Raw genomic sequence first — 20,061 nt, 5'->3', positions numbered from 1 at the left:
TAGTTATAGTTGTACTGCTGGATTCTTATACTTTTGCAAATGTAGGTGCTTTTAGTGTCAATAGCTCCTGGAGAAACTGATTACTGTACCCAGAGTAACAAATAACTCATTTTAATTTTCAAACAATTGTTACCATGCCACAAAATCTATTCTCATGAGATGAGCAGTGGAGGCAGTTTGTGCATACAAGCATGACGGTGCTTGGATTATATTTGCCAATTTATATTTTGGACCACATTAAGCTTATATTTAGAGGCTAATGCATCTGTGGGTGAAGTTTCTGAACAAACTCAATGAAGCATGAACAATCTTTGCTTGAGGCAATGATTAACTCAACAAAGCTGCCCAAAAGACAGCCATGCCAGTTTAAATAATTATGAAATGTAAAATGTCTTGCGGTTAACAAGGTGAGTGAAAACAAAAATGAGGGATTTGTTGGATCCAGGCCATACATGGAAATTGAGTGAGCTGGGAAAGAGTTTGAAAGAGGCAGGTGGAAAAGATTAAGTTTAAGTTTACAGATTAAGTCGAAGAATTAGGGTGAAGAGAGGACAAGATGATTGGGAGATACTTTACATTTGACTCAGGGATGAACTGATTAGAATTTGGTGGTCAAAGGTCACCGTAAAGGTCACAAAACATGTTTTTGGCAATAACTCAATAATTCATACGCTTATTATGACAGAATAACTCACAAATAGGATAAAACGATGAAGTTATTTTACTGTGATATAATGTTCTGCAAAAACACTCTGGTCATTACTCAATGCCATACAATGTATCCCACGCAATTTTAGTGTATGTGTGGTGGTAGATGATGACGGGGGCGGGACAACAGCAAACCTTTTTTTTTTTTCCTTTAAAATTAGTGTGTGTCGCTTTGTATCCTTCTGTGTCCCTCCTCTGAATTCAGAGGTATTTGTAGGCCCGTGAACACAGCCCAGGTGGAGCTCTCCGTGAGTTATTTTTTCCTCACCAGCAATTTGTGACTCGCAGGGTGGACAAATATCCTGTCAGTCCCTGACCAGATCAGTGGATGAGAGGAGCAGCTGCTGTGAGTTAGGCAAACTTTAAGACCCAGCAGAATGAACAGTTAAGTTTCCCGTTCAATGCGCCTGAAGTTCTGCTGCTTTATCTGTGCCCAGAGTGTGCTCTGCGCTCCAAGAATGTGATGCAACGAACAACACTGCTAATAAACAGTCAAGCTCAAAAAATTGAAAATCTAATTGTGATGGCTGCTGTTTCAATCATGGCAGGTAGCTACAAAAAAGTGAATGTGTGTGATACACCACCATTTCTCAGCAACAGTAGGGAGACATTTTGTCAGATGATGAATTGGTGGCACCGATTTTGGGTGTCCACCTTAAAACTGTGCTAATTGTAGAGATCTTCTGTGCTACCGGGGGCAGTATGTGTGTGAAGCATCCACGTTTTCACATACATGATTGTCAACAGTAACTTGCAACTCGACTGGTTCACAGAGGCATACAACCGTGTAGCGTAATTCTAGTTTATTTGATTCCCCTGTCCACCAGCTGCTGTTTCCTCTTTAAATAACAGCACCGACGATGTGCTGGTACAAAGAGAGTGACAGAGTGCAAGAAACCATCTCAGTGCTGGGGTTTGAGTTGGTGGTTATGTGCCACACCTGACTTCCTCGTTGACAAAACACAAGCTGGTTGTTCTCTACTGAAGCAAAGCGACAGTAATTGACTTGTGTCCCTGCAGAGCTGAACCTCTGCACATTAAATGTAGCCTGTCATACAGAGCCCGTTCCCCGTAAAAAGACAGAAACTGTGATATGGTTTCCTGTGAATTTAGTATAAGCTCGATACAACAACGACAGGATACACCCACAGTAGGCACTTCATTAGGATTAGTGTCAACTCTTGATAGGTGTAACATGAAAGAATGCAATACAGGCTTTTCTGCGCAGTCAGACTGGTGCAGTGTGATTTTTAGCTGATGGCTAGATGTGTAAGAGTCAGCCTTGTTTTGACAAATCAGGCTGCTATGAGCTGTGTGGAGTTCATTCAGAGGACATCAGGCAGCGCTGCTACAGAATTGGTATTCCAGTCTTGACAGGAGTGGTTTGAGGATACAGCAGGGCCGGCAGAGATGATCTATTTTGCTTCACACATACACAACACGTTGTCTTTCTGCGCACAGTAAATCAGTGTGTGTATGTACTCATTCACCGGGCACAGCTCCCGAAGTGCTTAACGACGCGTAATAGTTTGAGCTGCAGTGAGTCTAAACTAAGTGGCTGTGCTGTGTGACACTCAGTTGGGTAAACTAATCTCCCAGCAGCCCCTGGTGCTGGTTGAGCAGTGCAGCACACTGCAGGAAGGAGGCAGGGATCTGGGCGGCTAGAAAAAGAAACTCCAGCAGCTTAGAGCAGTGAGGGCCGAGGTGCAGTGCTGCTTTGGGGGGAGGGGGGAGAGTGCGTCACCTTGTTAGTGAGAGCTTCGATTAGTGTAATGATGAAGTAAGCTCCAAACAGGCAATGAAGATAAAGACGCAGAGAGACAACAAGACACCAAAAAGTGCCTACTATTATGATTCAGTACACAGTCCAAGCCACAAACAATATGTTCTTTCCAGTAAATGACAAAACAAGAATCAAATGATTAAAATAAACTGTGTAACAGAGAGGAGAAAAGAAATGAGGGAAAAAAATGGAGCAGAGTGGAAAGTATGAAAAGTCCTGGAAGAGCAGTATAATGTGCTGAAGTCTAATAAGGTGTTTTCCAAGTTTGTGCCTCTATAATCTGCTTAAATACCACATTCAGGCATAAACACACAGTGCAAATGATCTGTGTTGTGGATTGTGTTTTAGTTTTTTTTCAAGCTAGTTTTTTCCAGCTATTATCCATATAATTGTAACTGTGTAACAAAACAAGTGTTTTAATGGCGATATCTAATTTAAAATCAGCTTCATGGCTTTATATCGTTGTTTGTGCAGCTTTGGTGGAAGGTTTTTAAGGCAAACTTTGGTATTTTTAACCTGGACCTTATTTTCCCATATTCATGTGTCTAAGTGACTTACAGAGGCAACAATTTTGGAAATTGGTCCAGTGTTGAGAGAGACTGCTCCGGCTACAGCAGTACAGCAGGCTGCAGTTTAATACCTGATGGAAATTATGCACCATCAGTGTACTTAAAACAGGGTTCAGCGGTCATGGATAACCTGGAAGAGTCATGGAATATCACAATCATATTTTCCAGGTCTGGAAAAGTCACAGAATTTTATTGTTATTGTAAAAATCGATTAAAGTTTTGAAAAAGTCATCGAATTTTATTGTTCAAAATTGTTGCTGTAATCCTAAGTATACGGCCTTTCATCCTTTCACAAAGATTTCAAAACAAGACTTATCCTTGAGCGAGACTTGGTCACATACTAACAAACAGACCAAATTGAAGCGAAAGGTATGGAAAAACATATTTCTATCAGGGGCCTTTCTGTAATATTATCTCTAATAACAATATGAGCACGTCTGTGGCAAAAACAAGGATAATTTCAATTTATAATAATAATATTTTTAAAAAAAATAATTTCAGGGTGAGGGTTCTGCTTAAAGAAAGGCCAGTATTGTAAATCTAATTATTAGGTTATTGGGTGTGTTTAAAAACGTCTCGGTACAAATGCAACTGATGTATGATGTGTAAAAGTTGATTGGCTGCCCTGAGGTTTGTGCCACTTAAAGGGTCATTGAGTCACCAAAATCCAAAAAATGAATCCTCTGACCACTTTGAAATTTAAATGTATTTACACCTGTTCCAAATGGCTTCACTCACAGACAGCAGAGAAGCCGCCATCATAGAGAGGGAGACATCCCAAAAATCGTTAAAAATGGGCATAGAGGCCCACCTTTTGAGACAGTCTCTCCTAGAAGACGTTCATTGTGTTACACTTGGTTGTTCTCATAAAAAGTGACAGAAATAGTTGTGTGTCAAGAATGGAAATAAAGAGTTGAGAAAGAGTTCCTTTTTTTACCTCCACTCAGTGTGTGTGTGTGTGTGTGTGCGCGCGCGCGCGCGCATGTTGGATTGCTGGTTTTGGAAAAGTTACAGTAATTGTCGCACATAGGATTTTCCAAGCTATTCGACCATTCATCATTCTATCAGAGTATATTTGCACCTTTAGACTCAAATCTGACTTTAAATGTTTTGTTTTGTTTTTTAAATGACTTTCTTGTTTACGTGACTTTGACATGAAAGATATTCTAAAGGGACAGTTCACCCTAAAATCAAAAATCTTGCCTGTATTGCTATTTATCAGTCTAGATTGTTTGGTGTGAGTTGCTGAGAGTCGGAGATATCCGCTTCAGAGATGTCTGTCCTCCCTCTAATTTGAACTAGATGGCACTCGGCATGTGGTACTCAAAGTGACAAAAAATTACATTTCAAATGACCCGGTTACTCAAGATAATCAACAGACCTTGTTGTGAGCACTTTTATGTAGGAACTATTTAGCAGTCTAACAGTTTACCTCAGCATGGTTCTGTGTGTCTGTGTGTCTGTGTGTCTGTGTGTCTGTTCAGGTCCAGAAGATTCTCCAGTCGAGCCAACAGAAGGAGGGTTTGGAGCTCAAGGCTCTGCTCACCAATCCTCATCTCCAGGTCAGATGTCTGCTTGCCAGCTGTGACTTAGAATAATGATCGTTAATGTTAATATAAGACCAGTGAGCCATGGCCACCCCATTTAGTTAGTTAATATGCTGATAACTGGAATCACTAGAATATAATTATTGTTATGCTGCACCTATTCCAACAAGGGTAATTGTTTCTCTTTCACCTTCCAGTGGGAGGTCAGAAGTTAAGTGTATACTGGTGCATAGACTATTAAATGAAAATATGTGAATTACCTGATTACCAGCTCAAAGACAATTGAAGGACAGTTTTACTTCACTACCTTGTGCCGTCATAAATACTGAGTTAAAATGCAGACCAAACGACAGATTCTTCCATCATGACACATTATACTGTCATAAAGTCATGTCCTGTTCATGTGACACGAGCTGGAAGGAATTTTTTGTTTTGCTCAAGGACTTTTGGGCATGGCAGGTGTTTGCTTTACAGATTAAATCTTATATGAAAAATTTTATCCATTATTACAGTTTTTATTTCATGGTGTGCAAAGTAATTTTTTTCAAGGTCAACTATGTCCATGATTTGTCCAAAAGATTAGTTTAGTGGCTTTCAAGAAAGGCCATTACGTAAATTAGGCGGTAATGTAATGTGGCTCAGCAAATTTAGAAGGTCTTGCTGTTTTGTTTCATGTCTTTTGGTTTTGAATACAGTCTGTCGCTTACAGTTAAAATATGTAAAATATATGTATATTCTAAGATGGGGAGCTGTAGGGTTTAAAGGTATATTTTTCAGGATTGTTGGTTATAAAAGTTGAAGAAAAAGCCAACCCCACATTCACTCTTGTTCTGTGTTTATTTTGGCGTTTTTAATGCTAAGAGGTGGGAAGCAGGGCATTATGAATGTTTTTTTTTTTTGCTGATGTTGCACCATAAAATCTTAGAAAAATTGGTGATATCTTTTTCTTTTCAAATAGTTTGCGTTATTGTCACACAGATCAGAATGGGGAAACCAACAATGCTGCCATTTTTTTTACCACATCTAAACAAATGACAAACAAATAAGCTTTTCTTTTATAAGAATAAAATGTTGATAATTTTCCACGTGTTCCACTCTAGAAAGTTTAACATCTAACCTTTTTCTTGTAAATGAGTTTTATTGACTTTAAGAATCTTTATCCCAAAAAAAAGGGTACAAAACATGTACACTTGTCCTCAGTTCAACCATTCCCTCCCCACCACCCTGCCCACCCACCCATAGGATTACAGGATACAAAATACATTCAGGTGAAGGAGGGAAAACAGCAAAACTTCATCCAATAATTGCATTAATTACTCAAAAAAAGTAGAAAGAGAGGTGAAAAGAGAAAGGTGAAAACATGAACCGACATTTTGTTTCTGTCAGTTTCGGGTATTGTTTAATTGGTCTCAAATTTCATTCTGAGGGGTATTAAAAAAAAAAGCCCTGAAAGGTCTTAAATCTAACTTGCCTTAAGCTGTTGAAACCCTGTCACAGTATGAAAATGTGCAGAATGTGCTCCATCCAGAAAAAACCCAAATCATAAAAAGTCTTACACACTTGAGTTAGGTTACCTGTGCGTCTTCTCAGTGGGACATCTGTTTAATATTTGGTATGTCAACATGAAAAGAATCAGACACTAATTCAAATTTCCCTGCTTTGAAGTGGTTTGAACTGCTGATGCTCTACCTTTGTCAGCTTCAGAGATTCTTCTGTAGAAAAACTGTAGTAACATTATTCGATGTCATCATTCATTAGAGAAGCAGTAAAGTGAGAAAAGACCTAAGGTGGAAGACGCTGCTGTGATTTATGGTTGAGCGTTCTGACGGGGGTGGGCCAGCAGTCTGATGTTTGACCTACGTGACTGTGTGAACTATCGATTCTCTCATTGGCCTGTTAACCTCTCCACTGAGCTGCATCCATGTAGCCGGCGGGGGCAGTGTCATGAGCCTGCCCCGTGGCACAGAAAGTGGAGCAGATTATGTAGGTTTCTCTGCAGGGAGCAGATGATCACACGAGTCACTGCACAGATAAACGACCTTGCACCCCAAAACTAACGGACAGGTACATGTGGGAGAGAAAAGGGGCTCCCACAAGTCCACCTGTCTCCCTTTCACAGTTTTCTAGGACACAGTTTCCTCGTGAGCAGGGGAGCAAAAGGTGTTTGATGATTGATGGCGGTGGATCCTGACTACTAAATGCAGGTGGAGATTAAGACGGATTGGTTGTACGCCAAAGCTTAGCCCGGCGTCCGCTCTCTTAGGTCCCCTCTGCTGCAGGATAGAGACACTAATTTGGGCCGACGGTTATTAATTGTGGGGTACGGAGGGCTTGTCACATTAAATGAAGTGAAGGAGCAATCTGTATTATTTCTGGCTTAGAGGTGGGGCTGCTGACTGGTCTTGTTAAAAAAGAAAAACGGGGTGGGAGGCCTCTGGTTCTGGATGCACATTTAAGGACAGACAGGGTTCCCATGGTCATGAAAAACCTGGTAAATTCATGGAATTTCACAATTACATTTTCTAGGCCTGGAAAAGTCATGGAATAAGTAAAAGTAATCGAAAGTTTTGGATTATTCATTGAATTTTTAACCCTTTGAAACTTGAGCAAACTGGATTGATAACATGCAAGTAACATGCAACTTTTAATAAAAAATGACCCGAAAATTTGCGGCAAATTTGTACAAAAAAATTACCTGAACATAATGGGAAAAAAAGGAAAGGTAAAAAACACAAACAAACAAGGAAAAACCTGAAAAAAGTTCTTAAAATCTAATAATTTTTAAATATATAATTATGACATTTATGTATATCGTTTTCACAACATTTTCCCTAGATTTTCAAAATATTAATATAATTTTCTAAAACTACTAAATTCTTGCAATTTGTAGGACATTTCTCGCCAAGTTGCTCATTGATTTGTTTTCCCATGTTTTCTCCAGCACTCAAAACACCTGTGAAAGGCTCCTGAATGCAGCACAAGAATATTGATATTGATTTCTTTCAAAAATGGGAAGAGAGCAAAGAGCAACTTATTAGAAGAATGTATTGCAATTATTTCCTTTCTAAGTCATTACAGAGGACCACATCTATACAGACACAATCAGCAGCCATTCATTCCCTTTACCTCACGCTGCCTCCTACTTTTTTTTTCTATCCATGTTTCTGTCTGTTTGTAAAACTTCTGTATGTCCGTTTGTCTCCATGCGTGTCTCTGTATTTGTTTAATGTGGCAGGCACTGATGCAGGCTCATGACAGTGTGGCAGGGCAGGAAATAGCAGAGGAAAACGTGACCCAGTACCTTGGAGAGACCGTTAAACTTGTGCGGCTGGAGAAGGCCCGTGACACTCCACTGGTGAGACATGATCTACTAAGTCTTTTTTAGTCACTGATACTCCCTTATGCTACAAAGACAATTTTAAAATTATCTATGCAGCATTTAAATGGAGTTATTAAAAAGGAACATCTGATAATAGGCTAAAGGAATACTTTACCCCCCAAATGATCATTCTTGTATCAATTACTCGCCCGTTTCACTTTGAATTTGTTAGAAAAACTTTATTTTTCTTGCATGCCTCAACAGTGAACGAAGAATCCAAAAACAGAGGAAAGTCTTAATGAATTAATGTCATAGGTGGCCATGTTATCAACAGCAAAACTTTATCAAAAAAACCTGTTAGCTCAGTATTTTCCATTTCCGATGTGGGACTGAGCAGAAAGTGAAACTCATCTATACTTTTCTTAAAGCCAGACTCCATTGACAAAAATAGTAATTTCATCTCACTGAACACATGAGCTGCTGGTTAGTTAGTCAGTGTTACTGTGTTACTTTGGTGTTTTAAAGGGTTAGTTTGGATTCATCGAATTCACAAAATAACATTAATAAACTAACTGGTGGAGGCAGTGGTAGACCAGCAGCTCCTGTGTTCACTGAGGTAAAATTACTGTTTTTGTCAACGGAGTCTGGCTTTGAGGATAGCATGGATAAGTTTAATGTTGAGTTCAGGTCCCCATAAGCAACAGCTGTCTGTTTGATACTGAGCATATGACTGGATAAATGAGACTTGGATTATACTGCACGAGTGGTGTGAGAGTTTGTAAACTGATGTTTTTATTTAGTTTTGCTGCCTTCTTTGAATTTTCTCAGTTTTCAGATTATTTGATCTCCAAGGAGAAATATGAGAAAAAAAGTTTTATTTGTGAATTCAACGTAACATGGTATGATTCACTGATTTACAAATGATCATTTAGGAGGTGCATTATTCCTTTAAATAGCCATGTTATTGTGTTATTGTCAAGTGTTTCTGTATTGTGTATAACTCCAGTGAAATAGCCTCCACTCTCAGCTTTCAGCGCGCTCCACCACTCACATTTATCATCTGGGTGTGCCAGTGTCAGTGTACCCACAAACCAACAGGGCAGCAAAATGCCTGTCAGTATAAGCTCCAGAGGGAGATGTGAAACATTGGCAATGACAAAATGATGTTCACTGTGACATATTTTCCTCTGCATGGATCTTTCTGTTATTCTGGATAAAATTAGGGGTTTGAAGTGTTTCATTTCATGTACATTTTAATTACCTTGTGTGTTGCTTATTTTGTGAGATCTCTGTTATCTACAGTGTATGAACTCTGTGTGTGTGTGTGTGTGTGTGTGGCCATCAGGGTGCGACAGTACGTAACGACATGGACAGTGTGGTGGTGAGTCGTGTAGTGAAAGGTGGAGCAGCAGAGCGGAGCGGCCTTCTCAGTGAGGGAGATGAGATCCTGGAAATCAACGGGATTTCTATTCGAGGGAAACACGTCAATGAAGTCCATGACTTACTGGTGAGGACCAGGGGCTGTATAGTAGTTTGTTGATTATTTACAGTAATTTATGGAGAGATTAACTCTGTTACAATTTAATTTTTAATTTATGGAAAATTAAGTTTGTTATAGTGCATGTATAGGTGCTTAAAATATCTTGAAAACTAAAATTATTTACATTTAATGCTATAAAAGACAGTAGAATTTATTCAGAAATCATGATCTTACTTGCACTGTCTGTTTCTCCACAGCTGGTGACATTACAGTTTTACCCACAATGCAACACAATTACTTTAACAGGATTACAATCATTACAGGTTCAGTTACTTTGCTTGTACCGTAGGTGGATTTGATTTGCAGTAGAAAGTACAAGGCATCCACTAACAGTCAAAAACACCACAGGCAACATTAAGGATAAAATATGGCAAACAGTTAAAACAAATAAAGTGCCCCTGTGCTAATCAAATGTTAAATATGTAATAAATAGCAATGAAAACACTCAACTACATAACCAGACTGTAAAATAAAAACAATGTGAAAACCATGAACAGATAAATCAAAAATACAGGCTCCAAAATTACCTTTGCAAATTTTCTACAACTTGTTCACCAGTGTGATGGCAGCAACAAAGCTGTTTTTATAGCACTTTGTTTTACCCATCGGGACTAAAAATCTCTGTCCAGAGGGGAGAAGCTGAAACTCTCTGAAACATTGTACAAAGGGTGCAGGCTGTAATTAAAAATGGTATTGGCTATCTCTATATTGACTATATATATATATATATATATATATATATATATATATATATATATATATATATATATATATATATATATAGTATCTAAATATAAATGTAATTTAACATAACTAGATGTTTTTTTAACAAATTGACCACATAATATACATCCAGTGTATCATAAGATTAAACATTAGTAAATACATTAGTATTGTAAATAAAGTTATGGAAATATAATCACTTCATTGCTTCTCATCTTTTTTATTAGCAACAAATGCAAGGCACTCTGACCTTCCTCCTCATCCCGAGCTCTCAGATTAAACCTGCCCCTCACAGACAGACTGTGGTAAGTCTCTAATGATGTTGGTGTGTGTTTGTGCGTGCGCACGTGTGTGAGTGTGTGCGTGCGTGAAGACGCCTGTCTGTCTGCATGCAACACCAACCTTGACATTGTAAACCCTGTCCTCAGATGCACGTACGAGCTTACTTCGACTACGACCCCTCTGATGACCCTTTTGTGCCGTGTCGGGAGCTTGGCCTTTCCTTCCAGAAGGGAGACATCCTCCACGTCATAAGCCAGGACGACCCCAACTGGTGGCAGGCCTACAGGGACGGAGATGAGGACAACCAGCCTCTGGCTGGACTCATTCCAGGTAAAGATCAAACCAGGGCTGAATATCAATGTGTAGTTTTTGAATTTATAAGGACAATTCACAAGGACTGATAAAATTGCTTTAAAAATAGGAGACTAGAACAATCAGAGACAGGTATGCTTACTTGCATATTTATGTGTTTTTAATGTTTTGTGATTTAACATTCTTCATTTTTGGGTGACATGTTGTATACATAAGATATAGATAACTAAACCACAACATACTGTACAACCTGTTTTTTATGGTTTATACTGTATGTGCACTCCCGGTACGTACAATTGTCGAATGGACACAGCACCTTTCTAGTCTTACCTCTCAAAGTGCTTGTATACTACATGTCACAATCAGTCATTCACACACATACTGGCCACACTGGTGGTCAGTCCCACCTGCTACTCAGTTAAACAATCACACGCACTCACCAGGGGAGAGCTGCGGATCAAACTCTTTCAATTAGTGGACAACCCACTCTATCTCCTGAGCCACAGGTGACCCTTTGTTGTTTTTCATTCTTAAGCATGTTTCTGGAGCCTGTGCAAAATGGATGCCTCAAAAATGTGAAAAAAGATCCAACAAAATTTGAGTTGCATGCAAATGAGGGTCTTTTGACCTTATATTATACTGAGAACAGACGGCAGAGGACTAGGTCTGTTTTCAAGGTCACTTGATGGATAAAGCATTCCATCTGCAAGTACAAACAAGACGAGAGACAGAAATATGCAAATACATGATAATGCAAAATACTTAGAATAAATGTGTTCATTAGAAATTATCCAACCAGTGCACACATTTAGGTCAACATAATAAGAGGAATCTTGACAAAAATATGTCATCCGCAATTGTTTGTACACTGTACTGAAGTTTTCTTGAGTTAATTAAATCCCTGCAGTCATCACAAACAGCATTGTGTTGTATCATCATTCAGTAATGAAACTGGCAAAAGACTGAGCTGCCAAAAAAAAACAACAATTACAAAGTTAACAGTCTGTAGAACATAAAGGATATGCATCTGCGTTAATGTTTAGACCTTCATAAGTTACATTTAATTTAAAAAATCTAAATGGCGTTTGTCTTAAAAAAGATATTAGTAAGTAAAATTCATGACTCAAACAAAAATGATATTTAATACAAATGTATCAGTGTTGCATAAACCTCACAGGAGTTTTCATTATACATGCCAAGTTGATTATTAATTCCATCCCAAGTAGCACTTGTGGATACGGTCACAGTAAAGTACTTGAAAGTTGTCTGTGACTAATAACAGACCTGGCACAAGTATCCTGGCAAGAAGCACCACCCATCTGCCACGTCAAGCAGATTAAAACAAACACCTGAGAATTATTTGCGATTATTCTCCGACCCACGTCTGTTGTGGCTGGAGGAAAATGAGGTTAAGTACTGGAAATGGAAAGCGGCCCTTATTTTTGCCTTTTGCTCAACACGTGTAGAAAGTCTTAGAAGATTATGAAAAACAATTCTAGGCCATTAAAAGCTTTAGACTTGTTGGTAGTGTTTTCAGTTTTCAGCTCCTGAGTGTAGTGGTCCAGTGTATGCAACTGCGCATGTTATTAATAAACTATCTATAGAGACATTTTATTCAACACCAAACTGAGCCAAACCAAACTGTTCAAATTCATTAAAATGCACATTTTTATTTAAACATCGGATTTTCAAATGGAAATACACTATTTGTGTATCTATATTTACAGTTTTGGATAGATTATCTGCTCATCTTTGCTTTTCTGTTCTTCAGGGAAAAGCTTCCAGCAACAGAGAGAGACCTTAAAGAAAACTTTAACGGACAGGAGTCGAGAGCACCAAGGTGAGATAGTGTCAGATGTTGAAACACACACTATGTGGTGAGAAAACACAACTATAATTTACAAACATTTTGCCTCCAATCTGACTCACATACAGACAGAATCTGTGGTGTCTAGGTGGTTGTAACAAAGTGAAATGATAAAACCCCTTTTAGAGCCAACAGTTTTGACTTGTTGTGTCTCCAGGGAAGCTTTGGTATGCAAAGAAAAGCAAGAAACAGAGGAAGAAGAGCACGTCTACCATCAGCAGAAATACTGGTAAGACTTCACTCTTTGTGTCTGTCTCTTCAGGAGCTTATAAAAAGTGTTTTTGCTGGTTTGAGAATGTAATCCTTTTTCCCTTAACAACCACTGTTAAGAAACCACTCCTGCTTCTTGCAGGTTTTCTCTGTTGCTTTGGCTCATTTCTCCAGTCGGAATTAATATTGTCATAACAACTCGTGCAAACCCCCAAACCACTGGGCACTCGCTCACAACAGATTTTAATTTCTCATTCTTTCCAACAAATTGCAAATGCCTTAGCAAATCTTTAAAAATGAATAAGTACACTTGTCAACATTTGGCACAATTAACAGATGACTATATCTTGCTGATCAAAACTGATTGTGTTGCTTCTCAGTGAAATAGTTGTACTCTCCAAAACATGTAGACGTAATTTCATTGTGTAAGTCATCACATGCACAACAGTCCATTCAGATGTCAAAATCTGTCAGGCAAATATACCATGAATAACATCACAGTAATGTGGATCCCTTCGAGCATCTGCTAAATCGGGGCATTGTCTGTCAGGTGAAACCTGAACTTGACTAATGAAGGGGGAGTTTCCCACATCTCAGATCACCAATCACACATTATGTCAGTTAGCTGACAGGTGCTACACATGAGAATCAGTGTTGCAAACATGTACGTATAGAGCTTGACCACAGCAGAATTGGTCATTTCTGAACACGGAGGAACCTGGCCAGGTATTTTTACTTTGTAAGCTATGTGTTATTTTCCTTGTTTTTGTATTGATATTTGTACAGTATATTGTGCTGTGTATATTTTCTGTTTATTTAAAAGTACAGCAGTTACTTTACTTGATTGAAAATACAGTAACAATTTCCATGGCAGTGTGTGTTTGTTGAAATCTTCATTTTTAGTCTGATGCACAAGGATATTTGGTGAGCAAGACAAAAAAACATTCTAGTAAGTAACCATCCAGTGTCAATGAAAATCATGGACCATAATGAAATGTGGATGTTAAGGATATTTCCAGGGTCCACTGCCACACTGACAAAACATCTAAACATTTTGGCCAGTAATGTTTATATTATGCCAAAGGAACTTCTCAATATTGGGGCATTGAGTTTTCCTATGAGACAATGGTTTAGTTTTGAAGCATAACTGTTAACTGTTTTGGGTGATATATCACCTTTTGAAGGTGAGCTAAGGTGTTGTGCTGAACCATATAGGCTATTTTAAAAAATGCAACTGGAGTTTTGAGAATGTTATTTCTGTTTTAAGAAATGAGCCAAAGAAATGGAGAAAAACTGTATTTAGCAGCAGTGAGAGTATGTATTTAGCAGTGCGTGTCTACTTTGGGCAGCCTTCAAGCGTCCACACATTGGACCTCTTTCAGCAGCGTTCTCTTACAGAACTGCATAGAACGGTACTTGAGTAAATGTACTAAGTTACATTCCAGCTCTGGTCAGCAGAGGGACACAGTAACTGAATTACAGTAGGTAGGCTCAATGGACCCAATGTAGTAGCATTTCTTTATCCCTGAAAATTAATAATCCAGTCATTATCACTGATCTGAAACATCATGTAAATGTAATTAAATGATATTCATGCGTTTCCTCAAATGTAAGTTATTTTTCCTTGCACTGGGCAACAAATTGTGGCCTGTGAATTTCCCATCTTGGTAAGAGTCCTAACGAACAAAAGTTAGAGAAAATCTGTTTATGAATATGTTCTTGCATGAGGCCCATTGTTGGTGTTATCCTCACACGCCAGCCGGAGTTGACATATCTCTCCCCTCTTGCAGCAGCTTGTCCAGACTCTGTGTGTCACAGGTCAGATTAGTCCTGTCTTCACAGACGGGATCAGAGGCGGTACCAACAGGTGCCCAGCAGGTGCCTAAATGGCTTGGCAGGATGTGTGATGTTGTTAGTTAACACAAAGAAACGCATAGATGTTCAGACACACACACGCACACACACACACACACACACCGCTTTAGTCGAGCTGCTCAGCGGAAACAGAAGCAGACAGTGATTTCATGTGTAGCTGAGAGGGTCGGATATGAAGCAGGACATTTTTATCAGAGACAAACAGAACAAACCATCCACACAAACACAGGAACAATAATATAACAGTGTAGTATTTTTCCTGCCTCCAGAAAGAGGTCAAAGGTCAGAGTTAGTCACAGAACAGCAGCCGGAGAGCTAGAAAGGATTTGGCATGTTAGTCAAGGTTGTTTGTTTAATCCCTCCCCAACTGTCTCTTTAGACTACGATGACATCCTGACCTATGAGGAGATGTCGCTTTATCACCAGCCTGCCAATCGTAAACGCCCCATCTCTCTGATTGGCCCGACAAACAGCGGCCACGATGAGCTGCGTCGGAGGCTGCTGGCCATTGAACCGGAAAAGTTTGCGGTTGCTGTCCCACGTAAGTTCATGCTTTGTCAAAGCTTGGAGACCTGGCAGTGTCAACATATTCATCAACAATTTATGATTTCAGATGAAGAATGCAACATGTGTTTTGGGTTCTGACATAAAACATCACCTTTCTTCAAGTGTGACTGCACAAATTCTCAAATGTCAATGTCAATGTTAGATTTGACCCTTTGAAACCTGAGCAGATTGGTTTGATATCTTGAAAATCATGCGAAGAGAGCAATAAGCAACTTAACAAGACATGGCAAAAAAACATGCAAAAAATTGTTTCAAGAAAAAGCTCTTAAAATTGAAAAAGTTAGGTATATTTTTTTTCTCTAACATAATTTTAAATATATAATTCTAATAATACTGAATATAGTTTTCTGATAAAAATCAAAATCAAACCTTTTGCTACAGTTCCAAGAGGTTAACTTACCATTTATTTTTAATATGCCTTTTTTTTGCAAAAAATCAAATCAATCTCTTCTTTTCCATGGCTCAGACACAACCAGAAACTCAAGGATACATGAGCGGAACGGGCGCGAGTATCATTTTGTGAGCCGGCCTGCCTTTGAAGCCGACTTGGCAGCAGGGAAGTTCATCGAGTCGGGGGAGTACGAGAAGAACCTGTACGGCACCAGCACAGACTCCGTCCGACATGTCATCAACTCTGGACGCATCTGTTTGCTTTGCCTCCACACAAGGGTGTGAGACTACAACATTGTTTCTGTCTAACATGTTAATTATAAAGCACATTTCATTCCTTTGTCCTGATTGCAACCAGTGTGGTTTTGCCAGAGCATAATTACACCTTTTCATATCCTGAACATAAATCTGAACTTGTTTTTTGTACTATTGTATATTTTGAGTCTGTTTTGGTCTCGTTTCATATATTTGTTTGTTCCTGTTCTTCCTCTTATCAGTCGCTGCGGGTGTTGAGGTCCTCCAACCTCAAGCCATATGTCATCTTCATCGCTCCTCCTTCTCAGGAACGACTACGCACCCTACTGGCTGCAGAGGGGAAAACACCAAAGGTACCCACTGTATGCAGTATTTCAAAACATAGAAGTTAATATTCATTTTGTAAATGTTGTAGTTTGTACACTGTGCATGCAGTTATTTGCATAACAAAGGCAACATATTTAAGCAAAATTAAGTATTTGAAATTTAGCGCAAAAATTGTTCTACAGGCATTTTGAGGCAGATCAAAGAAAGAGGTTTTTATTAAAAGCCATTATTCCAGTTTCAACCCCACAAGATCTTTATTAGGACAGAAACTGTAGAAACTGATTGTTAAACAGGGTGTCTGCAGGCCCTTAAAAAGTCTTAAACTTCTCAAATTCAGTTTTGTAAATATCTGAAGTCATTAAACAATTTTAAAGGCATACTGTGCAGGACTTGCTGCTTACTGAGAGAGACTGAGAAAGCATTACGCGGTCAAGCGAGCTAAAGTGTGAATGAAGAGAGGGAACGGGGTAAAGGAGAGTAAGGCAGAGAAACAAAAAGTTATTCTCTGTTTGTTTCACAGCAATTTCACTCTAAAGCATAAATAAATACACCCACATAGTCACACAATCCTGCAGGAAGGTCCGGTGCTGCCAAATTTTGTGTAAATTCAGCTGAAATACATGCTCGTGTATGGGGCTCAACCTCGCCCTCGAACAGACAGACCCGCAGCTCGCATCCACAGAGCAGAGGAGACAGCTGGTTACTACGTTTTTTTAGAGTTACAACCTCACACTGCTATTGGCTGCGGGGGCCACACACCACTACCCAAAGGCTGACACCTATAAAAGTCCCAAATAACCTAACATAAGAATAAAATAAGAAAATCCAGGTAGAGGGCAGAGTTTCTGCAGACACAGACGCTGCCACAAACTGCTAGAGGGTCATAAGTGATGACTGAGAGAGATCACTTTTTTTAATACTGCAGTATCGTGAAATCATGGGAGAATTGTGTCCAACGCAGCATAGTCGTTATAGAGGAGTCACCACTTCTAAAAAGCAATGTCTTGTTTTCTGTTCACAGCCTGAGGAGCTAAAAGAGGTTATTGAAAAGGCCCGTGAGATGGAGCACAACTTCGGCCACTTTTTTGATGCAACCATCGTGAACATGGATCCAGACCAGGCTTTCCACGAGCTGCGCAGGCTGATAGACAAGCTGGACACTGAGCCACAGTGGGTGCCCACCTCCTGGCTGTGCTAGAGGTCACAGGGTCTCACCGCAGGGAGCCTCAGGGTAGGAGGAGTAAAACACACATGAATGTTCCTGGAGATTAAAAAAAGGCTGGACAGTGCTGGTTGTCACTGGATTTTTACTTGCACATTCTGCTTGTTTATAGAAGAGGTGATCTTTACCGCGTGTCGCAGGGATGGACTCAAGTTTCTTACATTTCTTTATGTTGGTTATGTGTGTCTTTGTGAGTTTTTTTTGTTTGTTTATTGTTCTCAGTTTTATGCAAAATCATTTATCAAAGACATAGAAATGTTTCTATCCTATTCTTAATAGTTATTTATAAATGTAAATATATATTTTCTAGACAAAAGGATAAAATATTTTATTGTTACATTTTGTTTGTGTGTGATAAACAAAACAAACACTCGACTGGGAGAGTGTTATTGTCACTCTAATGAAATGGCTTCTTGATAAAGCAGAAAACCAAAAACTGTTTAGGTACCAAACAGAAGAGAAGCACTGCAGTGTGACGTCTTCCACTCAGAAACACAGAAGAAAAATCTGCTGTAAGCTGCACAGTTTGAGGTACGTCCTCCACACCAGTGTCAGTATTTTGCATTGTCTCATATCTCATTTACGCTGTGATATCAGACCTCAGATCTACAGTATTGTCTCAACTGGTTATCATTACTGTCAGTATATCATGCTACAAAGTACTCCAGAGATTTTTTTTTTTTTTACCAGTATTGTATCACCAAAAACAGCTTATCGGTTAGTGTTATTCCAAAAAAATACAGTATTGCTTCTTTGCCGGGTAGCTACTTGTTAAATCATAAGCACAATTCTGGAAAAGTGTTAATAAAATCAAATACATGTGTGAACAAGTTATGAATGCATTGATTTCACTTTTAAATCAGTTGGTTATACTGTTGCCACACCAATTTGCCCTAATGCAACCCTCTCAAAGCCCCACAGCAGCTAAAAATAATGTGTTAAATGCAGCATTGTGATGCAAAATGACTTCCATTCCTCCCTGAGCTGAAATTTGATCCCTGCATTCTTTCCCAGTCCCCTTTCTCTTTACATCTGGAACTAAAAGCAAGAGATTTACCGGTACTATTTTTGCCTTTCTGGTGCCAATTCTAATACCTGAATGTACGAATCAGCCAAGTGCCAATCTGATACCAAAAAAAAAAAAAAAATAACAGCTGTTTATTACCAACCCTGAAACTAAACCTTTGCATAGTGTACACTTAGCATTTTTACTAGTGCAATTCTTTAGTCGGGTTGCAACTTTATGAGATTTTCATCTAAAGATAACCAGATAAGATCATCAGAAAATATCAACATCATGGTGCTGTTACTGTAAAAGAGAAGTAGTCATTCTTTTTTTCATGTTTCTTTGAAAATTACAAAAATTATGGTGAGAATCTCCGTCCAGCTGTGCTTTTTCCAATAGTTAAGCAAATGTACAGAGTCAGTTTTCATACCATGGTACCAATATTGCTGACATCTTGCTGTGACTGATTGTGAAACTGCTGCAACATGTAAAATATCTAATCTTAACAAGAGATCCAGACAGTGGTTAGATATTGATATCTTTATTTGGATGAAGCGCGGGGCTTTGTTGACTTGCACACAATTTTACAGCGGGGTCACTTTAGGGTTTTCTGCTGCGATGGTAAACATCCTCAAATGAGGTAACAACAACCTCCACGACACAGACTCACACACTCTTTGAAATCTACAAACACCTTAAATCCTACCTTTGGTATTTTTTTTCCCTGGCCCCTATTTTCACATGTTTCTGTGTCTAAGTGACTAAAGGGAACAACGGTTTGAAAGTTAGTCCAGTATTGAGTGAGAGGGCTGCAGCCAGTTGTGGCGAAACAGGCTGAAATGTAAACACTCAGGGCATTTGTGAACTGTCACTTAAGGCCCATTTAAAGTGCTTCCTTTTGCCACTTTTGCTCACATTATTTTAAGTTTCTGACAGCAGTACGTAAAGGATCTCTACAGCGATAGACCTTGTTGTTATTAAGTAAGAATTTTTTTGTTTAACCAGAAACAGCCCCAAAATCGTCATGGCCAAACACTCCAGACTCCATTTAAATGTTATCATTGCAAAAAACATTTCCTTCATAGTTGACGAAAACAAAATCAAACTTACAAAACAACATCTTTTTTGTGCTTCCACTGTTCCAACAATCACCAAAACAGGTTTGGTTGAGTAGTTCACCCAGTTAGATGGGAAGATATGTTGTCTCTATACACACTAAAATAACAGTTTGTTTAAAAGGAGTCTGGTGGGTTTGACGATAGATTTTAGGGCTGTTTCTGGTTAAATTAAAAGGTGTGTCTCTGTAGGAATAGGTTATATTATCAGACACTTTATCAGAATAATCCAAGTTTATCAGTGGCAAAAACAAGTTCTTTTAAGAGGACGTAAAATGATGGTGTGCAGTTGTCCAAATAATGTTACATTGCAGTCTGTTTCACGTCTTACCCAGTTCTTCCAATTTCAAAATCTCCATCAGTCACTTAGACAAAAAAAAAACCAACAACAACAAAAAACAAAACCTGGGAAAATAATGTCCAAGTTGATAAATACCAAATTCA

General features: G+C 38.9%; 1 protein-coding gene across 4 annotated transcripts in view; it reads left to right on the top strand.

Annotated features, from left to right (window-relative positions):
* Positions 1 to 20,061, top strand: part of pals1b (protein associated with LIN7 1, MAGUK family member b) — a 28,199-nt gene that overhangs the window by 7,863 nt on the left and 275 nt on the right. The window contains exons 4-15 of one of the 4 annotated variants that reach the window (XM_042503212.1): positions 4,545 to 4,622; positions 7,843 to 7,962; positions 9,272 to 9,433; positions 10,417 to 10,494; positions 10,618 to 10,801; positions 12,555 to 12,623; positions 12,808 to 12,879; positions 15,115 to 15,276; positions 15,769 to 15,971; positions 16,190 to 16,300; positions 17,296 to 17,505; positions 17,609 to 18,290. In XM_042503212.1, coding sequence (XP_042359146.1) covers positions 4,545 to 4,622; positions 7,843 to 7,962; positions 9,272 to 9,433; positions 10,417 to 10,494; positions 10,618 to 10,801; positions 12,555 to 12,623; positions 12,808 to 12,879; positions 15,115 to 15,276; positions 15,769 to 15,971; positions 16,190 to 16,300; positions 17,296 to 17,472 — 1,416 coding nt within the window. In that variant the 3' untranslated portion in view covers positions 17,473 to 17,505; positions 17,609 to 18,290. Of the gene's footprint in view, positions 1 to 4,544; positions 4,623 to 7,842; positions 7,963 to 9,271; positions 9,434 to 10,416; positions 10,495 to 10,617; positions 10,802 to 12,554; positions 12,624 to 12,807; positions 12,880 to 15,114; positions 15,277 to 15,768; positions 15,972 to 16,189; positions 16,301 to 17,295; positions 18,291 to 20,061 lie in introns of those variants that run through there. The other 3 variants (XR_006106625.1, XM_042503213.1, XM_042503211.1) reach the window with 3 other exon arrangements.

Source organism: Plectropomus leopardus, chromosome 16 (assembly GCF_008729295.1).
Source record: "Plectropomus leopardus isolate mb chromosome 16, YSFRI_Pleo_2.0, whole genome shotgun sequence".
Classification (NCBI taxonomy): domain Eukaryota; kingdom Metazoa; phylum Chordata; class Actinopteri; order Perciformes; family Serranidae; genus Plectropomus; species Plectropomus leopardus.
Note: the sequence above shows the minus strand (reverse complement) of the source record. Positions and strands in the feature narration are given on the sequence as shown.